Source organism: Lynx rufus, unplaced genomic scaffold (assembly GCF_022079265.1).
Source record: "Lynx rufus isolate CCGP_SWC_20201006 ecotype Redwood Valley unplaced genomic scaffold, mLynRuf1.p SCAF_15, whole genome shotgun sequence".
Lineage (NCBI taxonomy): Eukaryota > Metazoa > Chordata > Mammalia > Carnivora > Felidae > Lynx > Lynx rufus.
In genome coordinates this window covers 14,938,326-14,965,317 of record NW_025814829.1, presented here as the reverse complement: position 1 = coordinate 14,965,317, position 26,992 = coordinate 14,938,326, and the positions used below count along the sequence as shown (strand labels likewise).

Here is a 26,992-nt window from a genome sequence, read left to right as displayed (position 1 = left end):
TATCAAGTCTTAACTGTGCATGAGGCAATCAGATAAAAAATAAAATACAAATAACCCCAAGAAAAATTAAAAGTCACTTTCTTGGTTGATTTTTGAAAAGCATGATACCTTGTTTTCATATCTATAACTGTATAAAGAATTGAATTAGCATTAAAATCAATGACAAAACATTTTAATTCTTTCTATTCCATTATCATTCTAAAATAAGAAAATATGTCTATGTGTAATTTGATGACAGAAAGAATATTCAATAATTAGCAAGAACACTTAATGGTAAAATAAACATTAACTGTACAAAAGAAGAAATTAAAAATATTTATTACTATAGGTAATCCATGATTTTTATATTTTACATTTCAACTAATATAACATTTGCCAAAGCCAAATGTGTGACATCTTTAATTATATACGCATTTACATGCAGCACACATTGAAAATTAAATATTTCCCTAAAGTAGAGACATATATTTATTAGCATAATCTTATTTTGAATAAGACAGAATTAAATGATTCAGTGAGACTTGAAAAAAGAACATGATCAATGGGGAACACTTTCTTTCTATGAGCCAATGTAGCAGATGCATGAGTCTCCAGGGCCTTTGACTCCTTGCTTTTTTACCTCCTCCCATTTCTAACTTTCATCCCAATCCTAAAACTCTAAGCATGAAACCTAACTACAGCTGGGGTAAACTTCCTCTGGGCGTCATTCAAACCACTGACTGCCACTATTTTAGTAGCAGGTTACTTATGTTAGCAGGTAAGAAGATGCTCCTAGTCTCAACCTGGAGCTATGTATGACCTGGTCATGTTTCTGTGACCACCAGAAATGTGCTCCACTTATTGGGTAAGCCCATGTTCATTTAGGAATGAGCCCACATGTGGATCCTATTCTCAGTTATCAGTATGGGTTATGTTGAACTTGGAAATTCTATAGATGTGAATGTGTCTTCCCCAAAGTTCCCGTTTCTGGTTTATAACTAGAGGTGATACAATGCTTATTCATGAACCAGTGTTAGTAACACAAGAGCAAATGACTGTCTTCTCCTATTGTAGAACCAGATCACTTCTACATTCTCTATGACTGAAAGAGAAAGAAAGAGTCTTCATCAGTATGGAAACTGTGTTCTGAATATATGGATATCTGAGCAATAAATTGTTTAATCTAGAAAAATAATCCAAAGTAGATATTGGGTCTAACCATTGACAATTTTGCAAAAGCTTAACTTTAATTCAACTTTACAGTCTCATAAAATATTATTACTTCTTTACTTCTTTTTAATTAAGTAATGTTTTTGTGATTATGAATGGAATGAAGTCAAATGGAAGGTTTTACAGAATAAATTGGCAGATACAGTATGTGTTGTTAGAATGTAAGTTTTGATTTACATTTTAAAAATCCATTGACATGGTGTATTTTATTTTAAAAGATGTACCCACTTGTAAAAAGTAAATATTCTATATCTTAAAAGCAGATTACAAATTTGCCATCAAAATAAACAAAATTAATTTTCTTTATAACCAAATGGCAACATCTGACTTTACATCCTGGAACTCAGCACAGGTGAATGAGCGTGATCGTCTTCTAAGATTTGTTGGTCTCTGAGGTCTTCCTTCTATCAAGTCTAAATAGATGTCAGATTTCAGAAAACGTGTGTAACTGTCTTGTTCCATAAGCTGATACACTCTGCTTTGTGCAGCATCAAAGCTGTGTAGGGTGGGTTGGGTGATGCTCTTAGTAATAACTTCTTTGGTGTGAAAATCAAGGTTAACCTAGATGATAATAATAACAAAAAAGCATGAATATGGTCAATCTACTTAAGTAAACACCTTTGAAAAACAAAGTGCAGGACTGATCCAGTGTTGGAGTGGGGATAATGTACTTGAATGCTTGGGTGATTTTCTTTGTTATGGGTCTAGGGATCCAATGATTTACTCTGGGTTGGCATTTCATCAGGGTCTTCTCTTCCTACGCTCCTGGTCCTTCTCACTTCTGCTAATTTAAGATAATGAAACATAGTAAATATCATAAAGACCATCAGGGTAACTCATTTTCAAAGTGGAAACTAAGCTTCACAGAAATCAAATTATTTTGAGTGAGGGCAGTGAGTTTGGAGCATATGTAGGATTTCAATGTGGGGCTTTTTTTTTTTTTAAATCACCATGCTCTTTTCATTTTATTATGATGCTTTCTTACAAGCAAATGTGTGCTGAAAATGGAGATCTTATAAAGATATAAAATCTTTCAATGGTTTTATGAAACTACTACTGCTATATCTGATTCTGGTAGAGGTGTTTTCAGGTAAGGGTCCTTCCTTTTCCCTCATAGGTAACACCATAAAACTAGCTGTTTTTAAAAATCCATGTATAAGGTTGGCCATGGGAAAAACAGAATAATGCACTGAAACACAGAACCACCTGAAACATGCTGAAACAAGAAAAACAATCATCATTCCATGTGAAATGATATCCACATAGACGATGCTACCTCATGGACAATAGTAATTTATAGTAAAACAGAACTCTTACCAGTGATAGACTACCAGTTCTACTCCTTTAGTGAAGAAACACTATTTTTTGAACACACAGAAATATAGAAACTCTATTTAAATTACTTTTGAGGGTAGTCAGGTAATATTGGCTAGTTTTATAGCTATTGTTTTAGTAGTTGTATCACACAGTTATCTCACACTGAGCTTGTGGTCAAAGAAAATCACAACTGTTTTTTTACTTGAACCATTGCCAAATTAGGTTTCCCTCAACTATTTATTATGAAATTTTCTTTAGTCTATCTTAAAGTGGAGGAATAATTATTTTGGGGCAATCAAAACTTTGCATTGGTAGATGAGTTCACACTAAAATGGCACATTATACAAACTTCTTAATTTCTCTTGCCTTCCTCACTTATAGAAATCATTAGTTTTGATGAGACATTGCTTATATTTAGGTTATTAATATGGATAAGTGAATGAATCTAAATGTTGCAAATAATTGCATTGACTCTTAGTCTAGAATAAAAATAACCCCAAGTAATGACTTCAATTATAATTTTATTTCCATGGCAAAGTCTTATAGTGAATTTTGTTTGTATGTAGGAATTTACATTAATACCCATTTTTACTTCAGTGAAATATTGACCTTTTGGTGGAATGTATGAGGATATCAATTTGATCAAGGCAGACTTTCTCAAAAAATTTTTCAAACAGTTTTAAATTTTTACGATCATCTTTACTATACCTCTTGTGGAGCATCATTCTGTATAAATTTCTCATATATTGCTTTTGCTTTAAGGATAATTTGTTGAGGGTCTTCGCTTTTTTTGAAATCTTCACAGGCTATCCAAAATTCAATGTTTTCCTCACTGAATTCAGTTTTAAGAAATCTGGTAAAAGTCTCTAGTCCATCTACCAAGAAAAGAAGTGATATATTTTAACTAAAAAATATTAATTAAATGCTGAGAAATTATATTACATAATATTATTTTTTACTCCAAATATTTATTTAAATTCCAGTTAGTTAACATGCAGTGTCATATTGTTTCTGGTGTGCAATTTAGTTATTCATCACTTACATATAAGCCTTAGTGCTCATCACAAGTGCCCTCCTTAATATCCCATCACCTATGGAACCCATCCCCTGCCCAACTCCCCTCCAGTAATGTACTACTTGATATTAAAGTACAATTGCAAATGTTAACAGAATAACTACCTCTTCCCTCTAATGCAGTGAAGTAACACACATCTTGAAGAATATAATGAGGGACATCATGTAAATAAGCTGTAATCTTCACAATTATAAAAGGTAAGTATCATTCCTGTTGAAATGAGGCTGGTATCACACTTAGATCTGAGTAAGAGTGACAAACCCCTATTCAGGACCTTGCTTGGGTTTCTTTCAAATCTCTCAGCGCCTCTCTCAGAGGTGTGGGCGTTATTCTACAAAGTCAAGAAACCATTCTATCTGGAGTTCATCTCCCCAATTCTGGACTATGCTTTTGTATACAGGACCCTGGAATTCCCTATCTAAAAGCTCTGTGTCACCAGGGTTTGCATGGTCTTCTTTCCCTAAATTCATCCACTAAAGGCACACTGACTCAATGGTATGTATATCCTTAGGACAGGACTTGCATCTGCAGGCTGGGGTGTCCAAAAAAAATGTACAAAAAGAACTTTCACAGTGTGGAACCAAACCATGAATGGAAAGAGAAGAAAGGCAGTCCATGTTGATAGAGTAGAACTGTAAAAAGTCTGAGAATTTTAAATTTAAACTTAATGGTTACACAGTATATTTGTCTAAATAGAAGGATGAAATATATACATTTTTGACCGTTTGTTAGCTTGATTTATAGCTCTTAAGCATTTAGACATTTAGTATGGGGGTCTCCATTTTTACTTTTTTCCTGAGCTCCTTCAATGTTAGTCATTGGTATCAAGCCTTTTGGAAGATAACCCGGTTTCAAGTTCATATTCAGCCAGTTACTATGTGGTCCTGAGTGAAATACTTTTCTTTCATTGCCTCATTTTCTCAATATTTAAAATTAAGATAATGATGATACCTACCAGATAGGGCTGTTTAGAGAATTAAAAGCATTGATTTCAGGTGAAGATGGAGAAGGAGGACCCTAAGCTCATTTTGCTCCATAAATAGCAACCACATCAGTGTAAATAACCAAGAGAATGACCTCAGGACTGGCAGAACAGACACTCCACAGCTAAATGTAGAGAATGTAGGGAAGAGGACACATTGAAGTAGGTAGGAAGGAAAGAGACATAGTTAGGAGTCAAATGGATCCATACTATTGTAGGAGGAAGGGATGCTGAAGGCCCTGAAAGGGGAGAGAAATGGACCCTCATGTCAGGCACCCCAGGCTCAGCCATAATAGTATAACACACATAACACACATAGGAGACACCACTAATGCTCCAGGTTCTGCTGAACAGGGAACATCGCACTATAGGGAACTACAAGACTTCTTCATAAGGCCATTACTTTCAAGAGCAGATCTAGCTGACTTTCCTAACACATAGAAAGATATACATAGAGCTAGACAAAATGAGGAGACAGGGGCTATGTCCCAAATAAAAGAGCAGGACAAAATAGAAAAATAGACTTGGGGAACTCAGCAATACCATCAAGTATAATAACTTTTTCATTATACAGATCCCAGAAGAAAAAGAGAGAGAAAAGGGGGAAGAAATTTTATTTAAAGAAATAATAGCTGAAAAATTGCCAGTCTGGGGAAGAAAACAGAAACCCAGATCCAGGAAGCACAGAGAGACCCAACAAAATCAACCCAAGGAGGTCCACACCAAGACACATAGAAATTAAAATGGGAAGAAGTAGAGATAAAAAGAGAATTTGAGAAGCATCAAAAAAAAAAAAAAAAAAAAAAAGGAAAACAGTTACATACAAGGGAAACCCTAAAAGTCTATCAGTTGATTTTTCAGCAGAAACTTTGGAGGTCAGAATGCAGTGACATGATATATTCAAAGTGCTAAAAGAAAAACAAAAACAAAAACAAAAACCTGCAAACAAGAATACTCCATGCAGGAAGGCTAGCATTCAGAATAGAAGAATAGATAAAGAGATTTCCAAACAAACAAAATTCAAAGGAATTCATGACCACTAAACCATCCCTAAAAGAAATGCTAAAAGGAACTCTATGAAAGGAAAGGAAAACCATAAGTAGAAGTAAGAAAAGTAGAAAACACGAAAACAGTAAAAGTAAGTATAACTATAAAAAATAGGTCAAGGGATTAAGAAAATAAAAGGATGTAAATTATGACACAAAATACAAGTATATCACTAAAGTAAATCAGCAAACCATGAGAGAAGTAAACAAGAGAGGAGAGAATTAAAAGTGTTAAAACATGCAAAGTGCTTAAATCAGTGACTGGCACATAGTATGTATACTGTATGGGTTTCAGTGGTGGTGGTGATGATAATGGTCTTGATGACTATTATTTATTTAAGGTTCAGTCAGGTTAAGTTTTCATAGCTAGAATGTGGCAGGCTTAGAATTCCTCTCTAAGACAAACTGACTTTAAAACTAGTGCTCATTCAACTTTTTATGATATTCTACTTTTTAAAAATTTTTTTTAGATTATATATTTATTTATTTTGAGAAAGAGTGCTCTGCACTGTCAGCAGAGAGCCTGATGTGGGGCTTGAACCACAAACTGTGAGATCATGAACTGAGCTGAAATCAAGAGTTGGATGCTTAACTGACTGAACCATCCAGGTGTCCCTGATAGTCTACATTTTTTGGCCTATATACATTTTAAAAAATTAAACTTCTTTATTTTGAGAAAATTATAAATTCACATGTTGTTGTAGGAGAACAGAGGTCCCATGTACTCTTTACCCAGTTTTCACCAAGGTAACATCTTCCAAAACTATACAGTTGTTGTTGAACAATGCAAGGGTTAGGGGTGCCATGCAATCAAAAATCCACTTGTAAGTTTTAACTTCTCAAAAACTATCCTGCTAATAGTTTACTGTTGACCAGAAGCCTTACAGCTAATATAACCTGTTGATTAACACACATTTTGTATGTATGTGTATCACATACTGTATTCTTACAATAAAGTACGCTAGAGAAAAGAAACTATTATTAAGAAAATCATAAGGAAGAGAAAAATGCATTTATAGTATTGCACTATGTTGATTGAAAAAATCCAAGAGTAAGTACACCTGTGCATTTCAAACCCATGTTGTTCAAGGGTCAAGTGTAATACAGTAAGTATCACAAGTAAGATAATAATATGCCACCATTTGTTTAACTATTTGCCCATTGAAAAACATAAAGAGGCTGGTTTTCTTAAACGTATTTTACTTATTAGAATTATTTTACCCATGGATTATTATAACAACCTTCTAATTAGTGACCCTGGCTCCAGGATTCCCTTATTTCTTCCCACAACCTCTTAGTTCATTATCCACAGTCTGGTCAGTATTATCTTGCTAGTATAGACCTTATCATGTTTCTTTGCTGTTTAAAATTTTCCAGGTGCCCTTCATCTCTTTCCACTCTCTTTTTCACATTTTAAGATCCAAGAACTTAGAACATTGTGCTATAGTTGCTTGCTTGCTTTTATATCTCATGCTACTTTTTAAGATTCATGAGATGAAGACCCTTGTCTAATTTGCCACCAAATGTCCAACATGAAGAAACCATTCAATAATTACTTACTGAAATAAATGATCTACAAATAATTAAATACATGAGAAAAAATTTCATTAAAAATAAAAAAGTTTTGGAAAATGTTTTGTGTTCTTCATAAAACATCAATTCTATAATAATTAGGAAAGAAATTGTTAAAGCCAGTACGTATAAAAAGGCAATAAACAAAGAAACAAAACAAAAAATCTTGTCATATTATAAATATGGATACATAAGGTATTAGATTAATAATATATTCATTTAAAAGTCAAAACTTACCTTAGCCTATTGTTATTAAATATTTAATTAATGTTCTAATTTCAAGTTTGTCAGGCAGAATTTTTATTATAATTTTACTTGTTTGAGCAAACAGAAAGGGAGAGAAATGGCAACTGATGCGTTTTATTTCTGAATCTCTATTACTAAGTTGGAGGTTGGCCTCATGAGTTTTGCCAATGTGAGCCTTCTACTGAGAATTGGGTCCATGGTGTGTTAACAAGATGACAAAATCAATATTCACAACCTTCAAGGTTAGAGTTTGTGGTAAATGCCATCCTATGTAATTTCAGACAAGCTGAAATATTTTCCTGGGGGTACATTGCTCCCTTTGGGATATCACTGTGGGCTATTCAAGCATATTTCTAATTCTATTTTGTATTCCTAACTTTGGTCAACTATCTTATTAAGTAAGTTTGTTTTCATCCCAAATTCTCCAGTGAGCAACACATTAATTTATTTAAAACATATTTATTGGGGTGCCTGGGTGGCTCAGTCGGTTAAGCGGCCGACTTCAGCTCAGGTCATGATCTCGCGGTCTGTGAGTTTGAGCCCCGTGGCGGGCTCTGTGCTGACAGTTCAGAGCCTGGAGACTGTTTCAGATTCTGTGTCTCCCTCTCTCTGACCCTCCCCCGTTCATGCTCTGTCTCTCTCTGTCTCAAAAATAAACAAACGTTAAAAAAATTTTTTAAAATAAATTAAAAAAATAAAACATATTTATTGAGTGCTAATTATATCCCAGACACCGTTCTCAATACTGAAGAATCCAGCTAAACAAAGTAGACAAAGTTCTTGATTTAATCTACAGAGCCCCATGTTAATAAGAAGACATATTTGCTGTTAAACTATAAATAAGAGGGCCATGACAGAGTAGCAGGAACCCAATTTGCCCTCTGACCATACATAACCATAAAACTTGACCCAGTATCAAGGCAGGAGTTGTCAAGCATAATACAACTGGTAATAGGAACTGGAAACAGTGTGAGAAAAGAAACATATGAAGTGAGCCCTTTCTGTCTCTCTTTCTCTCTGTGTTCCTCTCCCACCCTCTCTCTCTCTTTCTCTCTCTCAAAATAAATAAATTAAATTAAAAAAAAAAGAAACTGACCATGAAGTATCCAAAATATTGGAAGTAGCATGCAAGGACAGTAAAAAAGCTATTATTAATTTGTTGAAGAACATAATAGTTAAGGCATAATGAGTAAATAAATGCAAAAAACTCAACATAGAAACTGAAACTACAGAATCAAATGGAAATTCTAGATCTGAATCTTAAAAATATCTGGGGTAAAAAGTTATTGAATGGGCATGACAACAAATTAAGAAGAAAGGGCAAGTAAACTAGAACAGAGTTGAATAGAAATTACTTAATCTAAGGAAAAGGAAAGGAGGAAAAGAATAATGACCACACAAAATTATGGGACAACCAGGAAATAAGATGTAACCTATAGATTCCATTTATATCAATGATGACATTACATTTAAATGGACTAAACATTCTGATTAAGAGTCAGAGATTGTCAGATTTTATTAAAAATTAAAACAACTATATATTGGCTATAAGAGACACATGCTAAAAATAAAATACCAGGAAGGTAGTATAAAAAGATGAAAATGATTCACAAGGTGTTTTGCATAAGAAATCTGTATAAAAACAATTTGATATGGCTCTCTCTCAGTAGAGAGGGAGGGAAGGAGAAAACAAAACAAAACAAAACAATACAAAACAAAACAAAACAAACCCAAAAACACAATTTGATGTGGCCTGACACAGTGACTTCAAAGTAGCGTCTTTCCATTTCGTAATTGTAAAGTAGTAAATAACAATTCTTCATATACATGATCTTAATTGTAGACCTTTAATATATGAAGAGCTTTAATAAATGAAGCAAACTGGAAGAACTGAAAGAAGTAAAAAAATTATAATATAATTGTAGATTTTAATTATATTCATGTATAAATTTATAGAACATGTAGACAGAATATTGATAAAGTAATGTAAAACATTATCAACCAAATTGACCTAATTGCTAATTCTAAAACAATTATAAAATTCAAGAGAACAAGAAAAGATTATCCAAGACAGACCACATACTAGATAGGGTATAAAATAAATCTAAACAAACTTCAAAAGACTGATACCTTACAGAGTACATCCTTTGCCCACAAGGGTTTTAATAAGAAATTATAACTAGTAACATAGCTATAAAATCTCTATATATTTGAAAATAAAATACACACATAAATTCATAGGTCAATATGGAATTACATGAGAAATTATGATATATTTACAATTGTATTATAATGAAAATATGGCACATCAAAATTTGTGGGGTAGAGTTTAAACAATATTTAGAGGAAAATTCATTACATGTAAAGTTGTACTAATAAAAAAAGGGTATGAAAATCAAGATTTAAGTTTCTACTTTAAGAAGATTGAAAATAAGAACAATTTAAAACCACAGTAAGTAGAGAGGAAAAATAATTAAAAACAGAGCAGAAATCTATATGAAGGAAAAAAAATAGAGAAAATTAACAAAAGCCAAAAGTTGGTTCTTTGAAAACGTTAATAAAATAGAACCCCTAGTAAGCCTGCTTCATAGTAGGAAGCAAATCAGGGATATTACCACATATCTGGCAGATAGTAAAAAGACTGTAAATATTATGAACGACTTCACACCAATAAATGTAACTTAAATAAAATGAGAAAATCATTAAAAAAAGAAAACCTACCCAAAATGACACCGAGGAAGTGAAAAATCTGATAGCCCTGATCCAATTAATAAACAGATTTTATAATAAAAATATTCTCTCTTCTCCCTAAAAAATTTTGGGCCCAGATTTGGTGAATTTTATCAAACCTTTAAGAAAAAGTGTTCTAGTGGTACTTGGGTGGCTCAGGTGGTTGAGCATCTGACTCTATTTTGGCTCTGGTAGTGATCCCAAGGTCATGGGATGGAGCCCTGAGTCAGGCTCTGAGCGAAGAGTGGAGCCTGCTTAAGATTCTATCTCTCTCTGTCTCTTTCTCTCTGCTCCAACCTGTGCTCACATGTGTGTACTCTCTCTCTCTTTCTCTCTCTCTCTCTCCCTAAAAAAAGAGAGAAAGTATTCTAAAACAGTGGAGGGATGAATACTTTCCCCCTCATTTTAAGAAGCTAGGATAACTCTCATACCAAAACTCTCATACCAAAACCTCCTCCAAAATAAATAAAATAAATATTAAGAAAGAAAGCAAAAAGAAAATTACAGACCTAGATCCCTCATGATCACAGATGCAAAGAATCTGAAAAAATATTAAAGACTTAAATTTAGCAATATATTAAAAGAAGCAAGCATTCTAGCATTATGGTGAAAAAATACTGTGAAATAAAGTGATAGCTTTTTTTCCCCCTTGACTCATTTTCACCTATATTAATTTCTTATACTCACTTCTGTCTAGCACTGTTCCTTATGGTCAGTGATGGTGTCTAATATAAAAAGTTCTGAGGCACCTGGGTGGCTCAGTTGGATAAGCAGGTCACGATATCATGGTCTGTGGATTTGAGCCACACGTTGGGCTCTGTGCTGGCAGCTCAGAGCCTGGAGCCTGCTTCAGATTCTGTGTCTCTCTCTCACAGCCCCTCCCCCACTGGCACTCTGTGTGTGTCTCTCTCTCTCAAAAATAAATATTAAAATTTTTTTTTAATTAAAAAAAAGTTCCATATTGAATGAAGCAAGAAGAATGAACCTATTGGTAGAATGAAGGCAATTAAGAGATCTGGCATTTGTGACATGTTTAGAGGTTCTGAGGGCTAAGTGCTGCTTATATGCACCACCACATTTAGCCATTTAACTTTTACAACAGTTGCTTGGGATATGTCTTATATTCATTTTCATAGATGAGGAAACTGAGTTTCAGATAAGTTCAATTTCCCCAGATCTCATTTTCAAACAACAAAACAAAACAAATTGTAGAAGTGTATCTGTCTCAGGAAGGTAACACTTCCTATGGTAGGCAGAGCAACAGCCCTCCACAGATGTCCATGCCCTAATCCCCAAAACCTGTGAATGCATTACCTTACCTGGAAAAAGTGAGTGTGGTTAAGGACCATGAGATGGGGAGAGTATCCTGGATTACCCAGATGGATAATCAAGTCCAATCTAAGCACATAAATCCTTAAAAGCAGAAAAAGGCAGAAGAGTGGGTCAGAGAGATACAACACAAGAAGGACTGTTAATGACTTTGAAAATGAAAGAAGATGGTCATGAGCCAAAAAATGTGGTGGCTTCTAGAAGGTGGGAATGGCCATCAGTTTAGAGCCAGCAAGAGAATGGAGACTTTGGTCCAAAACTACAAATAACTGAATTCTGCTAAAACCCTGAATAGCAGGAAAGGGTTTCTCCCCTAGACCCTCCAGAAGGGACAGCAGCCTATTCACACCTTGACTTTTTTTTTCAATGAGACCCATACCATACTTCTGACCTACAGAGTTATAAGAGAGATTTGTGTTGTTTGAAGCCACTAAAGTTATAGTAATTTGTTACAGTAGCAATGGGAAACTAATACAATCCTCAAATGATGCTTTACATTTCACCATTTATTTCTCCTATATATAGAACTTGTCCTCTTTGTCCTGAAGCATCATTTTTTTTAATGTTGTAAGCAATTAAAACATATATTTGAGATACAGGAACAGAAAATGACATGACAACCTACAAGTATTTCCAAAATATTGACTATGGCATCACTCCAACCACAACCATGACAAAAGAATCATGTCTCTACCCACTGCTCCTGCCGCTGGCGTTTTTACTGAGATAAAGAGGGAGATTCTGCCATTTTTCTTTCTCAGTAAATTAACACTGAGCAGATGTTGATGGTTAACTGTTCGTGGAAAAACTAGGAAGACAAGCAAAGATCGGGCTTACAAGATTTGAGAAGCTATCAGTTAAGACTGACAAGCAACTCAGAACTTGTCTACAGTCACTAGATGCTGGTAAGATAATTCCTGGTTAAACAGAACTTTCTTAAAAAGCTCTCAGTGCTAAGCAGTTCCTGAGTGAGTCAACAAATTCTTATCACTGAGAATAGCAAGAATGATCAATATAGGTGATATTTAACCACTTTCCTAATTTCTTTAGCTCACTTTGTGTTTCATTTTCAAGATTTATTTCTCATGTTGAGCAGTGTGCTTTTCTCAGAAGGTGCAAGGGAAATATGAATGGGTAATGATTCTCTGAAGCATTTTGATACACAGAAGCTTTTCCTCAAATACCTAAAATGCATATGTTTCAGACTAAAAATAAAATTCCTGCTGTCATGGGGTGCCTGGGTAGCTCAGTCTGTTAAGCCGCCGACTTTGGCTCAGGTCATGATCTCACGGTCCGTGAGTTCGAGCCCCGCGTCAGGCTCTGTGCTGACAGCTCAGAGCCTGGAGCCTGTTTTGGATTCTGTGTCTCCCTCTCTCTGACCCTCCCCCGTTCATGCTCTGTCTCTCCCTGTCTCAAAAATAAATAAAATGTTAAAAAAATTTCTTAAAAAATCCTGCTATCTTACAATAAGACAATAATCTGTTCCAGGTTAAACCTAGTTTAGAAAGAGGAAATAAATTATAAGCTTTATTGTGTTTGTGAATAAAGTTACATTGACCCAAGTGAAGGAAAAAACTTTTCAGATTTCAATTTATTCTATTCCCATGACATGTATAAGCATGATTGATCAATTTTTAAATGCCAAATTATTCCTAAAGTGAGTTAATAAATGTCATAATTTTGGGAGAATATGATCATTACTTTTCCTATTAATAGATTTCAATTTTTTTTTTTTTAATTTATTTTTGAGACAGAGAGAAACAGAGCATGAACGGGGGAGGGGCAGAGAGAGAGGGAGACACAGAATCGGAAACAGGCTCCAGGCTCCGAGCCATAAGCCCAGAGCCTGACGCGGGGCTCGAACTCACGGACCGCGAGATCGTGACCTGGCTGAAGTCGGACGCTTAACCGACTGCGCCACCCAGGCGCCCCAATAGATTTCAATTTTTGCACTAACATCCAAAAGGGATCATCCATGTGCCAGGCAACTGAAATTGCTACATATTAAAAATAACTTTCTTCATCTATTTTATTTATGAAACACCTAGTATGAGCCCGAGAACTGTATTATATACTGAAAATGCAATAATATTAATTATAATGGAAGTTTTGAGTGTTTGCTAAGGTCTTGGCACATTGCTATATGACTTTTATTAGTGCGGCTCCATTTAATTTTCATGTCAACCTTGTGGAGTAAGTCCTTTTATACCCATTTTTATAAATAAAGAAGTTGAGATTCAAAGAGTTAAGTTGCCCTAAATTTATAGCTGGTAAAATATAGAGTAGACGTCTGAACTGTAGTGTATTTTGTTCAAAGTTATAAACTGCCATAAAACAACAAAATCCCTAGTGTTGAGTAATATGAAGGTTAATGGACAAGGCACACACTTCTATACCAAGGGCTAAGGAAGGATATTTGTGGGGTGATTTATTCTATTTGGAGCAGCCCAGGAAAATCAGCTTGTATGGAATTCAAATCGAAGACTTCAGAAAATAGCACAAATGTTTCTTAAAATACAGTCCTTTAGTAATTCATAAAATAGGAGTGTTGACTATATGCCTGCCATTGTGCTCTGAAATATCATGCAAAAGGCCTTTGTTACCATGATTGGTCTTGAGTTTGATATGGACACTCAGAGTGAAGCCCAACTCTGAATAGGAGAAGTGCTATGTGCTAAAAAGTGCTGATAAGTGGGAAAATCAAAGTGAATGGATTTTGTTGGCATATATGAATACAATAAAGAAGAAGAAATACTGATTCAAGAAATGAGTTAATAATGAATAAGGGGTGGCTGGGTGGCTCAGTCGCTTGGACCTCTGACTTCATCTCAGGTCATGATCTCACAGTCGTGAGTTCGAGCCCTGCGTGGGGCTCTGTGCTGACAGCTCAGAGCCTGGAGCCTGCTTTGGATTCTGTGTCTCCCTCTCTCTCTGCACCTCTCCAGCTCATACTGTTTCTCTTTCTCTCAAAAATAAATAAACATTAAAAAATTTTTTAAAAAAAATGAATGAGAAGTAGTTCATTTTAAAAGTTTAAGTAAATTACTTTTTAAAAAGTAATATGCTTAACTAACTAGAATTTAAATAAAAACTTAAAAAAAAAAACAGTAAAAAGCAATGTTGTTAAAGATTATCCCAGCACATGAGTGACTTCCTGTTTCTCTTACTCTGGGCAGCTGCACTGTCAGGTCACCATGGAACCACTGCTCACACGGACGGAGTAACTGACCAAACAGTCCTTTAGAAGGCAGCAGTGGTGAATGCAGCTGCCATAAGTGCCTGCTGGAACCTATTGGGATTAGAATTCACACTGGAAGAAGCTGGCTCAATGTGTCATACAAATATGAAACACTTGTGATTGCATGTTTCTAAATTGAAACGCTGGCATCTGTTGGAGTATTTTTCTGATGCCAAGAAACCAAATGAAACAAAAAGTCAAGAAACTCTGAAGTTGGAAGCTCAAGTACGGTATTACTAGGTTGCATTGTTTCCCCTTTAATATTGGGCTTCATAGCTCTTGACCCTACACAGAATGTTGTGGTTACTTTTGCAATAATGATTTACTTATGTAACCCATTCCTAGTTTTAACTGGATTTTCCTCATTTTTATTCTTAAACAGATTAAGAAATTGAGTGTTTAGCTTGATTCAGCTTGACTCAGAAATTTAACTTTGCAGAACACTGGAATCCCTTATCTTGCAGAAAATCAGTAACCGAAAATCGGGAAGGGCAAGTTGAAAAGCCACAAGGTAGAAAGTGTAAGGAGAAGTACTCATTTCCTTCCCCAAAAGTGAAGTACTCATTTCCTTGCAGCCTTTACTCAGTCAGTAATAAGTATTTTCCACAGTATAATTAGTTTATACTTTTAAATCAAGGGGGTGCAATGACCTATATATTCTATTTCTCTCATCTATTATGAATTATTCCCAGAATTAAGTTTATTTGAACTACAATTCAGGGTGCAAAAAGTCAAGCAAATACTCATTAATGAAAAGGTCAAAAATATTGGAATTATTTGTAATGACTGGAAAAAAGGGTGCATAGGAAAATATACAGTTATGTAGTGGAAAGATTTTCTTATTGATAGAGACTCCCCGCAGGAAATAACATCCTCTTTCACATCCTCAATTATTAATTATGTGAGATGGCTAGAAAAATCTCTATTTATGATCGATTACTCTTCCACATTCCAGGTGTATGCTTATAAAACCCTGCAAAACTTCTGATGTAGTTTACCAGGAACTAAATAAGTTCAAACTCTGACCTGTTATCTTCTCACAAATCTCGTTCTTCCACCTCTTTTTCTCATCTTTAAAAGGCACTGTCATCTTCCTATTTAATGTGGAATAAAATCTAGGGACCTTTGGCTCATCCTTTTTCTTCGTCTCATATCTCTTCACCATCTCACTTTACAACACACATACACATTCAATCAATCACCAAGTTCATCCATTTTCTTTCCAAAATAGCACTTACTGTGAGGTTAGCTTTTATATTTGTAACAACCTCGTGGGTAGTCCATATTACATGTATAGAATTCTACCTTTCTGTCCATCAGAGTTTTCTAACAAACTCTTCCAAAATTTGTCCCCAACTTGATTTTCCAATGTGTTTTTTTCAGTACTCTGCCTCAGTGAAAGATAACTGGTTGCTTTTCCAAGTTACAACAAAATCTCCAGCACTTTTCCTGCCTTTTTTTCTCAGCTCAGGAATTATTTTTTCTTCTGCCTGTTGAAACCTTGTACCCATTTATCCAATGTCTTTAAAAATTTTTTGAAAGGCTACATGATACATTGCAAGTTATATAACATTTATAAAACTAGCTAATAATTTTCAAACATATATTGATCAACATCATGATTTTATTTTCAAAGATGTCTTACATGGAACATACCTATATACATACAAACACATACATATATATGTAAGTATAATATATATATATGTATATATATAATTTTATTGGTATTAATTGGTTTGCTAACTTCATATTAATAGCATTTACTTTTATAAAGTCAATCAGTGAATGAGGAGACTGATACCTAAATATGAAATTGGTGATTATGAATTAGATATAATCTGACATTGGTTTTTGAGTTATTCATAAATTTTATTTCTATTAAATAGCATTTGGAAATTATTGATTTTTGGAGGGCCACCTGGGTGGCTCAGTCATTTGGGTGTCCAACTTCGGCTTATGTCATGATCTCACCATTCATGAGTTCGAGCCCCACATCAAGGCTCTGTGCTGACAGCTCAGAGCCTGAAGCCTGCTTTGGATTCTGTGTCTTCCTCTCTCTCTGCCCCTCCCTTGCCGAGTTCTGTCTCTCTCTCTCTTTCTCTCTCAAAAATAAATAAACATTAAAAACATTAAAAAAATTACTGATTTTTATATGTATAGTTAAATTATAGACTTTTATGATTCATTTCACAATTACAGACAAATTTGTCAATAAACAGGGATGGTGGAAAAAATGTATCCTAATATCTGTATAGAAACAAATGAGGAATATTTTATTTTAGAATAGATTTGAATTTACAGAAAAGTTATGAAGATAGTGCAGTTTCCTTACATCCCACAACCAGTTCCCTCTTATTATTAACATCTTACATTGGTAAGGTACATATATGATAATAAACAAATACTGAAACTTTTTACTAACTAAAGTCCATACTTTGTTTAGATTTACTTGTATTTTATCTTCTGTTTTTTTAAAAGAGTAAAACTACATTTGAAGAATTAAATTTGGATAAAATAGTGGAATTATTAAATACTCCATGGATTCTGTCACTTCCATGGAAGATATAGTAAAAATCATGCTTTTTCTGTTTTAGTCTTATCTGTCTATTGTGTGTCACTCTAAGCCATGCTTCCTTTTTCAAATTATGTTTCTCAACAAAGAATTACTTTCTTTTTAATTCCCTAAGTTAAACTGGTTAATGCCCCACGCCTATGATGACTCTCCACTTGGGTGTTCTCTCGTCCAGCTGGTGAATTTTGATTAATCCCCTAAAATCTAGCGTAAGAACCATCTACTCTGTGGCTCCATTTCTAAAGATACTAATAATCAGCATACAGTGCTTTAAATATCAGCCATTTTTGTCAAACTAAATACTCAAATTTCCATCGTATTTTGATTTTACATTTTGTTATGTATCACTACATTTCCTATTTGCCTAAATTTAATACAATCTCTATTTCTTTTATATAGACATGACATATAGAATTTGAGAAACTTATTCATTTAACCAAAGGGGAATTACATAAAATTTGATAGAGTAAGATCTTTCTTTAAGTGTGTGCATATGTGTGTGTGGGGGGGGGAGGGTACTAATGAGTAAGATCTTTCCTTTTTTTTTTTGGTCTGGAGTCAAGTCAGTAGAATTGAGCTGAATTTAACCATTGTAACCAAAAAGACCTTTTTAGCTGATTATTTTAAGCTTTATTATTTAATATTATGATAAGCTTTGCAATTAAAAGTAATTGGATTTTGAGGGATTGATTAAACGAATGCTAGTAACATAATTTTTTTTGTGAATGCCATATAATTTAATTAGCACTTTGATCATGAACAATGATAATAATGTCCAAGTGGGTCAGTGCTGACTTTTGTTATCATGTTGAACTCTCTTGATTCAAATTGCTATTTTACAGCTCTTTAATATTTCCACCAGCAGAGAAAAGAGAGACAGCAGCAGATTCAATTTTTTCCATTCAGGTTTGACTACTTGCAAAGCAAAATGATTACAGAATGCCAGGGGAGAATTTTCTGTAGGACTAATTAGCCTTGCTAAATCTTTCTTCTCTCTGAGTCGTGAGAATATGATGAAATTATTATGTACCAATTTATTAAGTTCAATAAATAAATACAGCTTATATATTTCTTTTAATTGAAATTTAACCCTGTTGGGAATGAACTGGAAAATAGAAAAAGATTATTAAATTCATTGTTGATAATTCTAATTTTTTCATAATAGCAGTAATAATTCACATTTATGGAGTGTCAGTTACTGGTTTCGTATTCATCATCTCATTTAATCCTGAGAGAAACCCATTCCTATTGGAGTTAAAGACACTGTTATCTCCATTTACAGTTGAAGAAGCTGAAAGTCAGAGACATTAGGAAGCTTAACTAAGATTACACAATCATTATGTAGCTGAAGAGAACCAGAACTCAAATGTCAAAGGAAATGTGGGCTAACTTTTTCTTCACAACAAATTTGGTTATATTATTTAAGAACTTAATATTTATCAGGTGATGGGCTGGGCTGAGCCTCCACAGATGAAAAGACATCTGCTTCCTTGTAATAAACTACCAAATTCCAAAAAGAAAGAACAAGAAAGAAAAAGAAAGAAAGAAAGAAAGGGAAAGAAAGAATTCCATTCCTTTTTTCTCTTGCTGTGACTGGTGAAGAGAATAAAGGGGGATGTGTTCAAATGTTGGAAATACTAAGAAATAAGAAAAGAAATTTGGGGAGCATAATTAATGATGGAGGAAAGTTTTATACAGATTGTTGTAATTAGCCTTAAGAACTGACAAATTCCTGAACCAAGACAGTGGAGTTAGTGAGAACAAGACAGATTTGACATATGTTGAGCAAGAATTGGAATAATAGTTAAAAAATGATTGGATATCGGGGATGAAGAAAAGTGAGCAGTTGAGGAAAGATGTTTAAATTACTCTTCTCCAAAATATGGACTGATACAGTATTAAGGTGAAATAAGGAGAAAGGAGTAAGAAGTTACTTTTTTTTTTAGCATCAACTTCTTTCTTATGTCATTTTCATTGATTACATTCTTGCTTAAATGTAAGCCTTGGTTTTTCTACCTATATTTTTCTTTCTCTCAGTCCATATTACAATTCAGAGGTAGAATGTATTTTCATTGGAAGAGGGAAAGTATTCAGGGATGGTGTACAGAAATAGAATTCTTGTGTCAGTAAATTCAGGGAAGCATTAACAGAACACCAAGACCTTACAGAGATGGACAACTAGGAAGGAGGAAAATACAGAAAGTGAAGACAGACAAGAAAAGTTGGTGTTTCGTCAAACAGAGCACAGTACTTGAGGCTGAATTACAAGTAGTGCACTCTTAGCTGTCCTAGCAACAGAAACCTCTTTTTCCAACAGAAACCTTAGAATGTGAACTCCACTAGCAATACTATAAACAGTAGAGTGACAGTACAGTAGTTTAGCTAGCCTCATCTTGGAATGGTCTGGGCAAGAGCAAGGAGGGTTTGTGTTTTAGACAAAGAATGAGGTGAGGAACCAGGGAAATTTTGAGATACAAGTAAAGGTGGTGCACTTGAGGAAGTGTGTAATGGTAAAGTGTTTCTGAAACAACTCTGCTTGGTTGCCGAAAATGATCAACCCTGTGGTTCATAGACCCATCGTTTACTCAGTTAAACTTATCAATTTTGCTTCGTGAAAGGAATCATGGACTCAATAAAGACAAAAAATGCTCACACCCCTGCTGCTTTATGTAAGTTGACACTAAAGAGTAACCAGCTAGGCAGCCTATCTTCTGACTCATGCTTTATCATAGTGTTGAATAGTCAAACAAGGACTCAATATTTGTCCTCACCTTCCATGTCACCTACAAAACTCATCATAAGAGATTATTGATACGAAGAGTGAAATATTTACAAAATTTGGAAAAATAAGTATTTTCATGAGGGTTTCCTGAATTTCCAATAAAAGAATTTCTTTACATTTTGGATCACTTAAAAATAAAAGTAACATAGGATAATCAAGTATTTAAAAAAAAAACAAGGATTGGGAAACCTGGGTGGCTCAGTTGGTTAAGCAACTGATGTTGGTTCAGGTCATGATCTTGAAGCGTGGGAATCTGTGCTGACAGCTTGGCAACCTGAGCCTGCTTCGGATCCTGTGTCTCTGTCTCTCTGCCCTTCCCCGACTCATGCTCTGTCTCTCTCTCTCTCTCAAAATAAATAAACATTAAAAAAATTTTTTAATAAAGAAAAAAAAGGATCTTAGGGTCCCTGGGTGGCTCAGTCAGTTAAGCGTCTGACCCTTGATCTCAACTCAGGTCGCAATCTCATGGTTTGTGAGTTCCAGCCCTGCATCAGGCTATGCACTGTCAGTGCAGAGCCTGCTTGGGATTCTCTCTTCCTCTCTCTTTCTGTCCCTCACCTGCTCTCTCTCTCTCTCTCTCTCACACAAAATAAATAATAAATATTAAAAATAAAAAAATCCAAGGATCTCATTAAAAAAATCAATAAATGAAAAATTTGAAACTGTTAATCATGACACAAAGAGGTAATATTTCAACCACAATAAGTATTTCTCAGTAAAATTAGAATATTGAAGAAATACTTTCCATTTGTTGACTATTCTTTTAGTTATTTCTCTTAATCAGAAACTCAGATTACCGTCAATTACCAATCAGACTACATTTTTATTGCAGCCTGTTTTGTATAGTTACATGCATATTTTGTGCAGTTTTCCATTAAGATGTAAAGCATTTGGGGAAAATACCACTAACCTTTATGGGAAAGCAGTTTGTCAAATGATTCACCCCATATCACTGCTTCTTCAGGGGAGACTCTGTTCAAGAAACAAAATGTTTATAATGGAGTATGCAGAAAGTCTGTTTATGGATCTGCTCTAACATATGCTATTACACTGCTCTTTTCAGTCATGTTTCATGGGGTTTCTTCTTTTATTATTACTCAATGAAAGTTGTTTTTACATTGGAAACTTCAAAATCATTGGTCAAGTTTAACATATAATAAAATAACATTCATTATTTTCTCATGAGTGTACAAATCATTTTATTTAAAATTAATCATGTGTTAGATTAAGAACAAAGGAAAAGAAATCAGGTCACTTATCTTTTTTATTTTTTTAAGAAAACAATTTAATCATTTCTGCATATCCAGTTTAATTCAACAATTAGAAGAACATAAACTGACGGTGTCTTTTAGTCAAACTTTTTAACTGCAATTTCCTTGAAGCTCTTACCACAATATGCAGCAATTTAAAAAAAAAACACATACAGGAAGTTTGGCTAATGAAGTTCTAAAGGGATAAGAAATATATTTAAAAAGCTGCAATACAACAAGTATTTTAGAGTTATAATTTACAGAGTATAATATATTTGTTTTGGATCTTTTATTGGTCATATTTCATTTTTGGAAGAATCTGTATTATACTAGTAGATAAGGCTATTTCATTTTCTGTTTGAATTGAAGAAATGGCCTAAAGTGACAAAACATCCCTTTTTGTGCTTTCTTTCTTTTATACCTAGAGGAATTTTTTTTTTCGAACTACTAAAGGAAGAGATGAATAGCTCTCCTCTATGACAATATTACATTGTGAAAACTCTTAAATTAATGAGTATTTCATCAGTTTATAAGGAGTAAAATATATCATTTAAAATTGACAGGTATATAATTTTAAAAGAGCACCTTTAAATTTTTATAAGGTTATTTAATTTGAGCTATTAAAATAGTTTAGTTTTATGGAATATTCCTAGTTTTTTTGAAATGAGATCCCTAACCTTCCTTATATTACGGTGTAATTTCCAATAAAATGCAAATCCCTAATTTCCTCTTTCTTAAACCTTTAATGTTAGAATCAGCAAAATCTTCCCTGAAATAATTAAAAGTTATTCACCTTGTTTCTTTGGCCAAGTTCCCAGATCTGCTGGAGGGAGGTTCTTCATGAAACTCAAGTTTCTGCACAAGAAGACTTAGCCTATTTCTTTTTTCCTTAGCTCTGAAATGAAAACGCATTAGCTTCAGGACTATTTGGATGACAATTAAAATCTTTCTTTCTGACTGTCGAACAAATTTGGAATTGGTAATCACCTGAACATCCCTTCTCATCCACCACCCACTCTCCACACACTCAAAATGGTTTTCCTAATGAATTTCATTCAATTTGTGGAGGAATTAGGAGAGCATATGTGAAATATATTTGTTTTTTCCCACAGTGACTAGGAAGTATTTGAGGCTATATTTTAATTATGATTGTTATTACTTCTTTTGTGTGGTTAAAATTGTTGCATTAAAAAAAAAATAAAAACACTTTAGATTTGACAGTTGCTTACGCCTAACAAAGAGACCTTTTTCCTCCAGTTTTAACAGTACAGTCAATATATTTTCAACCAGATATTTTAAAAACAACTGCTAACAAATATTCAACATCAGTCATGTTTTTAGAAGTATAAAACTGATTTTACCTGATTTTGGCTTCTTTGCTGGTTTCTTCTTTTCCTAAACCATGTATTAACTTGAAAAAAGCTTTTTCCTTTGGTTCACACATATTTAATTGAGAAAAGAAAACCAAAGATGTTTCCATCTTCTTTCTCTAAAAGGAAGAGATGTCTAGTTTATTACATCTTTCACTTGTTAATGGTATTTCACAGTTATACATGGTACAATAAAAAGTTATCTCAACTCTGTCAGCAGTGCCAAAGAAAACCCCCAAAAAAACAATAACAAAAAAAGAGTCCAGAGCTGTGTGTCTGCCTCTACAAAAAAGTAGAACTGAGGAACTGAAGTACAATTTGGTTCTGAGTTGTTTAGGGAAATGATACTACAAATTTGCAAAATGACTCTTGGTCCCTAAGATAAAGACTAGTATTACCACAGTGGCACTTCTCTTTCTAGTTTGTGCAACCAGAATGATGCTTTAATCGACCCAAATGACACTGTCATTTCCCACAGGAACTTTTTAAAACATCTTTAAATGTGTATAGTGTGTATTCAAATATGTTGTGGTGAAGTACTACATCAAACATTAGGAGATATTTTCCCTTGTTCTTAATTTTTTTTTGCATATTTTAATTACAAGGAGTTAAGTAAATTTCATTTACTTGACATAATGCTATGTAATGTAAATTATCTTTGATTAACATATTGTATCAAAATAAGAATATAGATCATGGAGTTTTATAGTTGAAAGAGACAGTAGAAAGCATTTAATTCAATAATTTTTAAGCATAGTTTCATGGAATGATTTTAGACATTTAAGAAATTTTTAAGCAGTCCATGGTAAAAATGGGGATAAAAGATACTATGTAAATTTTTTCTTAAACTACATATATATTAATATGAAGGATTTACTTATTTTGAAGTTGCCCTTCTACCTCTTTGATTGTTAAAAAATTCTTTTTGATGAAACATTTTAACTAGAGATGCAGGTTTTGTGTTTGTTTATTTTACGTCCTTATTAAAAAAAAATGACAACTCCAAGTTGGTTCAACATCCACTTATTCCACTATTTTAAGACACCCACATATCTAAGAAATACTGATGTAGTCCATAGCTTACATTTTGTAGAAAAGGAAACCAAGAATGATAGATATTAAGTGATTTATTCTTGCAAAGCCCCAGAGGTCAGTGGAAGAAAAGATCTGGAATTATCGGAGCCTTTGATCACCAGGAGCATGTGATTTAGTCTTTCGAAAAGTCTTTGATCTCCAGTAGTGGATGCTTTAATTCCTCTAAAATTTTGTCTACTAAAAAGGAAGTTAACAAATGTATAAGAAACCTGTTTTATTTTTAGTCTTTTCCAAATTATTGATTTCAAGAAAATAGTTGACAGGGATGCCACCTAGGAGCTCAAAACATTTACAGAACTGAAATTAAAGAATATTTAGTATATATTTATACACACACCCTCCTGATTCGATAACTTTTACTTTGCACATATTTTTATAATTTTTAAAAAAGTTTATTGATATTTTGAGAGAGAGAGAGGGCAGGGGAGGGGCAAAGAGAGAGGGAGAGAGAAAGAATCCCAAGCAGGTTCTGCACTGTCAGCACAGAGCCCGACGTGGGGCTTGAACCCACGAACAGTGAGATCATGACCTGAGCCGAAACCAAGAATCAGGCATTTGACCAACTGAGCTACCCTGGTGCCCCTGAACACATTTTTAAATTCATCTTGACTGTTGACTATAATGAGACTATATTTGAAGTACTATATCCAGAGGAGAGACAGAAACTTACTGGTGTTTTCATTAGATGTGTTGAAATTGTGTGCAAGCTCATAGAACTAAGGAGAGAGATATTGTGAAAATATGGACACAAGGAAACTACATTAAAGGCCTGTGTAAAGATCTGAAAGAGAACTATGAGATGTGTGGATTTACTCTTTTTGTATGCAAACAGTCGGAAGCAGGAGAGAAAGAAAAGGGTGGATGCTGCATGGTGGCCAGCATTCTTGGGCACAATAATCTCTTAAATATATATTTTAAATGAGAACAGTCTTTTATATTTACCTACAAGTTAATGATTTCCAGTTCTCTTCACTTCTTTGTGCAGAAGTACACAAGTCCCTTAGCCTGAACACCTTTAACATTTGTTGTCGTGAAGGTCTGCTGAAAACGAATTTTCTCAGCTCTTGATATTCTGAAAATGTCTCTTAGATTTTGTTTTCCTTCTCAGTTTGAGGGATATTTTCACAAGATAGAATCTAGGTTGACAGTTGTTTTTTCTTCCTTCAGCAACTTTAAAGATGTTGTATTTTTGTTTTCTGGCCTCCATTATTCCTGTTAAGAAGTCACTGCTAATTCGTTTAAGAGTTCTTATATCCTAATGTAAGACTGTGACCACTTTTCAGATTTCTTCTTTATCTCTGGTTTTTAAAGACTTGATTAAGATATGAAAGGTGTTCATTTTACTTGGGATTCATTGAGCCTTTTGGATTTGTGGGTTTATAATTTTTGTCAAAATTGGAAACTTTTAGGTACTAGCTCTCCATTTTTTGTTTCCCTTTCTCACAACTTCAGAGACTCAAATTACAGGTATGTCTGACCTCTTGATTTTGTCCCATTAGTCACTTAGGAAATATTCAGTTTTTTGCCTCTTTTCTGTTTCACAGATATTTTTCATCGCTATGTCTTCACAACAATTTTCGCCGATCTTTTTTGCCACAATGCCTTATTTGTTGTTAAGCTTATCCAATAATGTTAATTCAGCTCCAGAGATTTGATTTTTTATAATTTGAATATTTTACCTTCATTATGTTTTTTAATGTTCTTGAACATATTTTAAATACCTATATTGAAGTTTATTTCTGAAAATTCATCTCTGTGATCTGGGTCTGCTTTTATATTTGTTTTCTCCCTGATGACAGCACAGTTTCTCAATCCATCAGATGTCCAATAATTATTTATTGGATGCTGGGTATTTGAATTTTATGATGTTAAATATCAGAATTTTGTTGGTCTTCATTAATGATGATGAGTTAACATTGATCAGCAGTTATTTAAGTATCAGCTTTGTCTTTAAAGACTTTTATTTAAAAGCTTGATATTATGGGTGCATATTAGCCTTAATTACTGAGGTATGATGACACCTAAATTTATAATGAATTCCCAGGGTGTTCATTAAAGCTTTCCTATTTTGGATGTTAAGAAATTGAATGTCCCTCAGCTCTGCATGAGCTCTGAAAATTATTAACTTATATCTTATGGTAAGTATTCTTTGCCAATACTCATGGAGTTTTATCCTGCATGTGAGCTGCTTGGTAATAAGCCAGACTCAAAGGTAACCTTGCACAAATTTCTTGTACTCTTTCTAATACTTCGTCTTGCAAATTTCTGCCCCCCTTACTCTTGCTATTTCCTCAACTTAAAATCGTATTTTTTTTTCTGTTTAAGGAATACCCCTGTAAACTTCTCAGTTTCTAAATGAGACTGATATTTCTTCCCCACACTAAAGTCTTTTAAGAAAGTGACTGATGTTGTATGGTTCATTTCATTGTCTCTCATATGTTAAGGATCTCAGATTCCTCAGTGTCTAGAAACAGTTATATTACATTTATTTTTTCAGTTTTGTAGTTTTTTTGGCAAAAGGTAATGTGTTTATTAATTAATCATGGCCAATTAGTCACGATTCTGGCCATCTTTTACCTGACATATATATGTCCAATTACCTTACTGAATTCTGTTATTGCTCATAGAATTAACTCATAGATTTTTTTCAATTAGTTTTCTTAAATTTATCAATAAATAGATTCTGTATAAATATTAGTAGTTTCAACAAACCCTTTTAAAATTGCTATACTCTAATTTATTTTCCAGTCTAATATGATTGGTTTATAACTTCAGTGTAGTAAGTTGATAGTTGGAATCCTCACCTTCTTTTCCATTGCATTAGGAAAAATTAAGGCCCATTAAAATTAGGCTGGGTTTCATACTTATCTTTTGTGAACTTACACAATTTATACAGTTATGTTCCTTATTCTCCTTATTATAACTTGGTATGGAATTTGAATTTGATATATTTCTGTTGTTTATTTTCTTTTGATACATTTTTGTTGTGAAATTAGTTTTCTTGTGCTTTTAGAAAGGACCAGGTTTCAAGGAAGCTTTTCTATTTTTATTAAATTTCAGTAATCAGAGTGGAGGTGGTATTTATATTATTCTGAGAATAATTTAAGAAATGAGTAATTAGTGGATGTTCTAATTTATCATTCCCTGTGCCAATGAGAAACTGAATTCTTAGGGTG

General features: G+C 33.7%; 1 protein-coding gene across 1 annotated transcript; it reads right to left on the bottom strand.

Moving 5' to 3' along the window:
- Positions 1 to 302: 302 nt before the first annotated feature.
- RGS18 (regulator of G protein signaling 18) lies at positions 303 to 23,077 on the bottom strand. The gene is made up of 5 exons (XM_047076562.1): positions 22,713 to 23,077; positions 22,145 to 22,246; positions 21,012 to 21,073; positions 3,235 to 3,401; positions 303 to 1,770 (listed from the first exon to the last, which is right to left on the bottom strand). The coding sequence occupies exons 1-5, from the start codon at positions 22,829 to 22,831 to the stop codon at positions 1,513 to 1,515; spliced, it is 708 nt and encodes a 235-aa protein (XP_046932518.1). The 5' UTR covers positions 22,832 to 23,077; the 3' UTR covers positions 303 to 1,512.
- Positions 23,078 to 26,992: the final 3,915 nt, after the last annotated feature.